The following is a 6,954-nucleotide window of genomic DNA, read 5'->3' as shown; positions in this document are numbered from 1 at the left end:
TTGCTACTCTTTAATTTAAGTGCTACTTTTCTCCACACACACACACACACACACACACACAAAAACTTTTCTTTTAAACCTGGAACTATCCATGTTTCGTGTCAAAACTTCAACTTTTACTTGTTTTCTGCGATCTCTGACTTTGCACTTGTAACCAGGTAAATACACACTAAAAGCTGGGTTTTTTTTTTGCGAACACTGCTTGAAATATGATCTTGTGAGGAGTCTATATCATGGTTTTTATAATTTTTAAAAGAAGCCTTAGCGGAGATGCAAGAATTGAGGAGACATTTTATTTTTATTTTGTATCCCAATAGTGATTGGATGTGACTTTTCATGTGGACAATTGAGTTCGTCTTTTGTCTAAGCTTAGTTTCTCAATGGGTCTTTCCATTCAGATGGCTTTATTTCTTTCATTTTATTCTCTAAAAGTGCCAACGTGAATCTTCACCTTGTTTGATTTTGCATGGATAAAAATATGACGAGTTTTGAAAGGGGCCCAGCAGATTGTAGTTTCACTTGTAAGTAACCCACCATCTTTCTCTAGGAAAAGTGTGGGCCAAGTTGCTTGTTTTTAAGCTTTCTCATTATCTTTACGGGTCAAGAAGAGCACGACTGCGGACCACGATATACAAGCGTGTGTGTGTGTGTGTGTGTGTGTGTGTGTGTGTGTGTGGACGTCCTTAAGTTCCAACACCTAGCCACTGATCACGATTAACAATGCCAAATATGAGAGACTTATCACCTAGTGCGTATCAACAGTAGAGATTTAATCCGTCGTTGATCGCATTCCATTGAGAAAAAAATTTAGGCTTCCCCTGTGTTGTGGCTGCCCCCAATGCTCTTGCACAATAAGAGAGGCCGGGTGTATAAAAACCTGCCCCCCCTTTGCACAAGGATTGGACGGCCCAAATCACACTCACCCCGGTAATCATTCGCCCGCCATTGATCCCTAGACTCCAACCCCGTCACTTAATTGTTGGGGGGGGGGGGGGGGCACATTGGGGATTTTCAACCTCTTGAAGCTAGGCATGGTTTGCCACCCAACTGCGAACCTTTTTGTTTCCCATGAGGAACTTGTTTCCCATGAGGAACTTCATAGATATATCCGAATCTTCTTGTGCCTAAGGCTAGGTTCAGACAACCCTGTGGCAAAGAGAGAGGGAAGTGTGTGCAACCAAATTTTGGAGCAAGGAGAAAGGCCCCCCAACCCCCTTGGCTCAAGGGGAGCAAGCCACTATAAGAGTTTGTAAGCACAAAACATGGAATGCAGTCGTTGAGCTTTCATTGACAGCTATCAATACAATGCTTAACTAGTGGGTTCTTTCTTCACCCTTTGTGAGTGCTCATCGGCATGCTTATCTCAACCCAGCTCGAGTGTTCCCAAATGATAGCATGAGACAAAGGTGAAGAGTGGAAATGGATCACAATGTTGCATCGTTCCATGTCCTACAAGAGGTATGAGCAGCCAAGGCATGTAATCTAGATGGAAGAAAGTTCAATCACAAGAATGTACTTTGCCGGTGGAATGGAGATCTAATCAATAATCTACTTGAAATTGAGATCAATGTATTATGCTGATACAACAATGAACAGTCACATTACAAAATCTATATCACAGTCAAGTTGAGATTTATCCAAGTAAGGAGAAGACAAGTCATGTAGTAGGCGACTTTGACAATATTAAAGTTGAGACCAACAGATATTGTTCACTACTCATGGGTATTCGCAAATTTGAAGGGCTCTATGTCAATCAGCCGAAAGTAACAAAGCTAGAAGATCTCCTGACCAGCGAGTGAAGTGCCTTTTTCCGGTTTCGCTGCCGTAGAGGTGGAGAGAGATCATTTGCTGCTACAATGCATGGTTGAGTTGAAGTAAATCCAGAACAAACTGTGGAAGACATCGAAACACGTTGAAAGGGAAATGCAGCCCATTTCTGAGTTCCTCGATGACTTTTGATTGAAGGTGCACATATTCCTCTCCTGAACTTTCCCTTTGAGATTGTCCAACTGCTATTTTTGCACGCCAGACACTAAACCTTGAGAGGGTAAAACATATTTACGTCTCAAGCAGATTGCAATGTAGAAACGCTTCAACTACTATTTAAGACTGGGAACTATTATAAAGTCCTCATATTACAAGCTTGTAAGGTGTAATAAGACAATGCCCAATGTACTCAAGCTGCCACAACTGCCAAATAGAAAAATCAAATCAAATCCCTCTCTCTCTCTCTCTCTCTCTCTCTCTCTCTCTCTCTCTCACACACACACACAGAATAGACAAAAATATAACTGAATAGAACCAAAATGTCAAGCATAGAAAAGAACGCTACATGATAGTTTGGCTCAGAGCGTCCAAGATGGTTACCACTGATTAGGAACTTACGCAGAAGCCCTTTGCTCCATATTGACAGGATGGGCACATAAGCCTCACTACTATAACTGCTACCCGAAGGGCATATGAAAAAAGTGTTCAGCTTTATGAATACATGGGCAAAAGAAAGATTTAAATTTGGTCATCTCCCTTTGCTCCTAGCCCTCTGCGTCCATGTGAGCTTAATTTTAAGCCACATCCATAGCAGACTCTCCAGATGCAGAGCAATGGGGCAAATCCTGGTAAGTGGATGCAAACCCAGATGCCATGCCCACTTGCTCTTGAGAGAAAAAGCAGCGATTTCGCTTCGAAAAAGCATCAGTCTCAAAGCCCTCGCATTCACGATTCTTGCGGCGAGTCCCCTGAATGGGCTGCTCTTGTGCATGCAGCTGCAAGGGGAAAATCTGTCTGCTAGCCCTGCAGATGCTGCTGTGATTATCATACACTATCCTCTGGTCGCAGTTCTTGTCACACACATGCGATGTCCCCGACAATTTGCAGAGGTATAAATTGCCCCAGACATGATGAATTGAGCAGTTGAATCCACATCTGTGAACTGATTCCTCAACCCCTTGATGCATCCCTGACAAATGGACCACATTTGCACTGCCATCCTCCATCGCAGCCGCAGCTCCTGAGGTCTGATTAAATGTCATAGCTTACTTCCTTCAGAAGCTTGGTAGCTTCTTGTGCTTGACCTCCTGCAGTGTAAATAACCGTGTTCATCAATAGAATGTTTGAAAGGCCTAACTTCATCTCGCTTAAAGCACCACAGGCATGCTCCAATACATTCTGCAAAGGGTCCGATTAAGAAACCACCCTTAGGTTCAGACCAAGGTATGACTCTTCCCAGATCCAAAAATCAGACCCCAAACCTTCTAGGTTTTATGCAAAAGAGCATGCTGCCTTGCGACAGTCCAAGATATGCTCAAAACTAACCACTGTGCGGCAAGAAATCACAGATTTGCGACATTACAATCAACAACAGAGCTCAATCTTTAAGAAATTCTGGATGGAAAGTAGCAAATAACATGATGTGTCCGATTTCTCTGTGATTTAATGGAGAAAATCGATTTCGTAAACAGCCAGCAGCAAAGTGCCAGGAGCATGCAGCTTCTGAGCTGGCAAAAATTCCCTGCAAACAGACTTCTTCCGCCAAAAACTGCTAGCAAGGACTGTTTCTGCTGAGAAGCAGTGGAAATCACCATGCTGCTGGTGACAGCGACATGCTTCGAATTTGGAGCCGAAATAAGCGCGCTGACAGCTAAAGAGACTCTCTATACACAAGCATCGGGCTGCAAGCGACAACCAGGTGCTGCTAGTAAAGGGAAAACGAGAAAGCATGAGACTACGGGCCTGAAGGTATGAGCGACGCAGAGAACTCCAATAGAGCAGAGACGGAGGCATTCTCGTTTAAAAGCCGCGGGAGGGAGAGAGAGAGAGAGAGAGAGAGAGAGAGATACGTGTGTCGTGTGTGTGTGTGTCTGTGTGTGTGTGTACGCGCGCGCGCGCGCGCATGTGGAGGGGTACTTGAAATGTGCGCGCACGTGCGTGCATGGGTGTGTAAATGAGAGAGCGGAGAGAGATAAGGGAGCATACCGCACCGTGCAGGTTCGAAGCAGACGAAGCCCTCCGTTGACGCAGCCGCAATGTCATGCAGAGACTTAGCAGAAGGAGGAGGACGACGAAGCAAGGGGGGAAGACGCAACCCGCCTGCTGGTTGCAAACCTTTTTCCCGTTTCGATCTTTTTATTTATGACCTAACCCTGCCCGTCCTCTTGAAGTGTGAAAGTGCAAAAGGGTCATCACATTCACGTTCACATTCACCTCACCACTGCACCACACCCAACTGCAACAATCACCTCAAATTTAGCAGCCCTGGCCCAGGCTTAGACAACTTTCATTTCCAACCCTCAAAGTTTGTGTGCACGTGAGATGAAAATTTGTCGTTGTCGTGTCGTTTTGTGGGGAAGAGATAAAAAGATGAGGATCTCCATGCATTTTCAAGTTTTCCCCGAACTTATGAACAATGCCAAAATTTGTTATGACATCAGGATAACTGGAATGTATGCTAATTATGGTTTTGGAGCCATTAAATGAGGTTAAATGCTAGCACGTCAAGATGCAGTGATGATATCAAAAAGTAATTTAATAGGCCAAGATTGTAGTGCTCTCCATGTCTGTCTTTACGGCTTGTCAATCGCAGTCCGAACGAAGGAGATATGGGCAGTAGAAGTATTTTCAGGGTCGATTATGTTGTTCTGTGTCGAAAAATTGGATAAGGCTTAATAGGGGGTTGGTTGCTAGTCCTCGTGACTATTTGACACCCCCCTTGTGAGGTGGGGTCAACCATCCACGATGTTCGAACGATGTAGACCATTCCTTTATTCTCAAGAATAAAAAGATTCCGACCGGTTGAGCCCCAGCGACTCCACCACCTACTCCATCGGAGGCCATGACTCTCCCATTAAGCTATCGCGCGCCACTTGAAATGGAGGTGTGAGCATTGCATCATATAGCTGCAAAATGACGAGGTGGGGATCACATGGTGTCCACTTGGAGATCACTTTGGGATGGTCAGGGTCACGTTGTAATTACTGTGTAATGGGTGGGTTCACAAGGTGATCACATTCACATGGGATAACTTGGCAGTCACTTGATGTTCACATCAAATTTACTTGGGGGTTCACTTTAATTGTGATCACTTGGTGATCACTTGGGGACTAATCCACCATCGGACAGTGCAAAACCAATCCCGCCGTCCCCAATTAATAGGGACCATTGATCCCACCTGACAGAGGGGGTGTCAAATAATCAAAAGGGTTGCTAATGCCTGGCACACGCTACAGCATGTGTTTATAGGCCTCAAATCGGGCATTAAATGCTCAACTTATGGCCAGTTTCCATTCTCTTTGTAGTTCCGGACAACTATGAGCAGGGAAAATTGAAGTGGATGCAATCAAAGTTGTGCTCGACAATGCTTTAGTCAAAATCTTGGGTGCTTGGCAATCCTTTGATTGATATGTAAGCTAAAAGTCATACTTGGGAGTGATTGGGTTAGTATGTATGCCAAATGTGGTGCTTTTAAGAAAGCATGAACAGTTTTAAGGACTTCTCATCCAAACTATCATCACTTGGAATGCATTGATTGAGGATAATCCTAACACAGATATGGCATGAGAAAGCTTTGGTTATTTCAACCGGATCTGAAGGGAAGGGATTTCTTCAAATGTCGTCACCTATGCTTGTACTTCGAAGTTTCTTAGCCTTATGCGAGACATTGACATGGTTTGCCGGTAAAAAGGTTCTGTGCTAGTGCTTTGATTGGATATGAAAGCTGACTCGGGAACGGACTTTTGGTGAATCATGTTGTGCTAATGAATGCTTGGTCGATATGTATGCCAAATGTAGTGTAGCAATGGCTGCCCATAATATTTTTGCGTTGGACATCCAAGAGCCGAAGGCACCCGGCCAGCCACAAAATGGCCACCCAAAATAATGCAAATTGGAGAGTTGGAGTGTGAATTAAAAAAGAAGAAGAGCGAGGGACGCAGAGCAGCGGCGAGCCGCAAAAGGGGAAGGAGAGAAGCACTCGTAGTGAGCGATGTGGAGCTCGTGTAGTGGTGAGCAAGGAACGTAAAGTGACTAGGAGCCCATCGCAATCCCATTCGGCTATGTTCTCGATCGAACTGGTGTTGGTCCAAGCCCAGTCTACCATGTCATCAAGAAGGGCTTCCCACCCCTTATCACGACGCTGAGACGATCGGGGGGGGGGGGGCTATTAAAAAAGAAAGGACTAATGAGGAGAAGAAGGGCTTTTTGCATGAAAAAGGAGGGGAACGGGATCGGTATGAAAAAAGGAGGGAGGTGAACGAACAAGGAGTTTTTTTTCTCTCGAGCTCGCGGGATCTCGAGGCCATTGGGAAGACAAGAAAAAGGAGGATTTTTTGTTATGGAATTGATATTTATCCATTTATTACAGCTGACAGGTGGTAAAAGCATCAGCAAATAATGAATTATGCAGAAGGATATTATATTTTATGTATATCTAATTATTCAAGTGCTCTTTATGAGCTTTGGTCATTTAAGTCCGGCCGGCTAATTTGTACTCATTTTTGAGCATTCAAAGAATCTATAAATAAATACGTGCAAGAGGGAAATGCTCACTCCTGCACGGGGGGAGATTGCACCCAGTGTCTGCCTTATTCTTCTCTCCTCTCCACTCTTCTCTCTCGCCGTGCCGATGTAGCACTCTGCTCTAGGAGGTATGCCTACACACGCTCTCTTGCCCTCTCCCGCTCTCTGTCTCTCGTATTGCGTACGGCTAGAAGTATATGCAATGATGGTTGCCAGGTATACAGTGTTGTCGATTTATAGCTTGTTATGTGTTATTTCGAGTATTTTGCAGGGCTCTCCGTGCTCCCGTTTGTAGAAGTGGTGTTAGAGCTTTGGAAACGATCTTGGAGTTGTGGCAATGGCTACAAAACCATGGATATGTGCGAGGAAAGATCTATGATGAATCAAGCTATGTTATCCTTACTCTTCTTTTTTGGGTGCAAATTAATGCTTGGAATGTGAATC

General features: G+C 44.5%; 1 protein-coding gene across 3 annotated transcripts; it reads right to left on the bottom strand.

Moving 5' to 3' along the window:
- Positions 1-1,529: 1,529 nt before the first annotated feature.
- LOC147419484 (uncharacterized) lies at positions 1,530-4,129 on the bottom strand. 3 transcript variants are annotated; one of them, XR_015187186.1, is made up of 3 exons: positions 3,973-4,129; positions 2,368-3,074; positions 1,530-2,190 (listed from the first exon to the last, which is right to left on the bottom strand). XR_015187186.1 is itself a non-coding variant. In XM_086506220.1 (2 exons), the coding sequence occupies exon 2, from the start codon at positions 3,027-3,029 to the stop codon at positions 2,562-2,564; it is 468 nt and encodes a 155-aa protein (XP_086362346.1). In that variant the 5' UTR covers positions 3,030-3,074; positions 3,973-4,129; the 3' UTR covers positions 2,277-2,561. The 3 variants fall into 3 exon arrangements, 2 of the variants coding, with proteins under 2 accessions (XP_086362346.1, XP_086362347.1); XM_086506220.1 differs by lacking the exon at positions 1,530-2,190 and having other exon boundaries at positions 2,277-3,074; XM_086506221.1 differs by lacking the exon at positions 1,530-2,190 and having other exon boundaries at positions 2,277-3,074; positions 3,978-4,119.
- Between the last annotated feature and the right edge of the window lie 2,825 nt (positions 4,130-6,954).

The sequence above is a fragment of the Adiantum capillus-veneris genome, chromosome 29 (genome assembly GCF_014529385.1).
Source record: "Adiantum capillus-veneris isolate H3 chromosome 29, ASM1452938v2, whole genome shotgun sequence".
In the NCBI taxonomy this organism is placed as follows: Eukaryota; Viridiplantae; Streptophyta; class Polypodiopsida; order Polypodiales; family Pteridaceae; genus Adiantum; species Adiantum capillus-veneris.
Note: the sequence above shows the minus strand (reverse complement) of the source record. Positions and strands in the feature narration are given on the sequence as shown.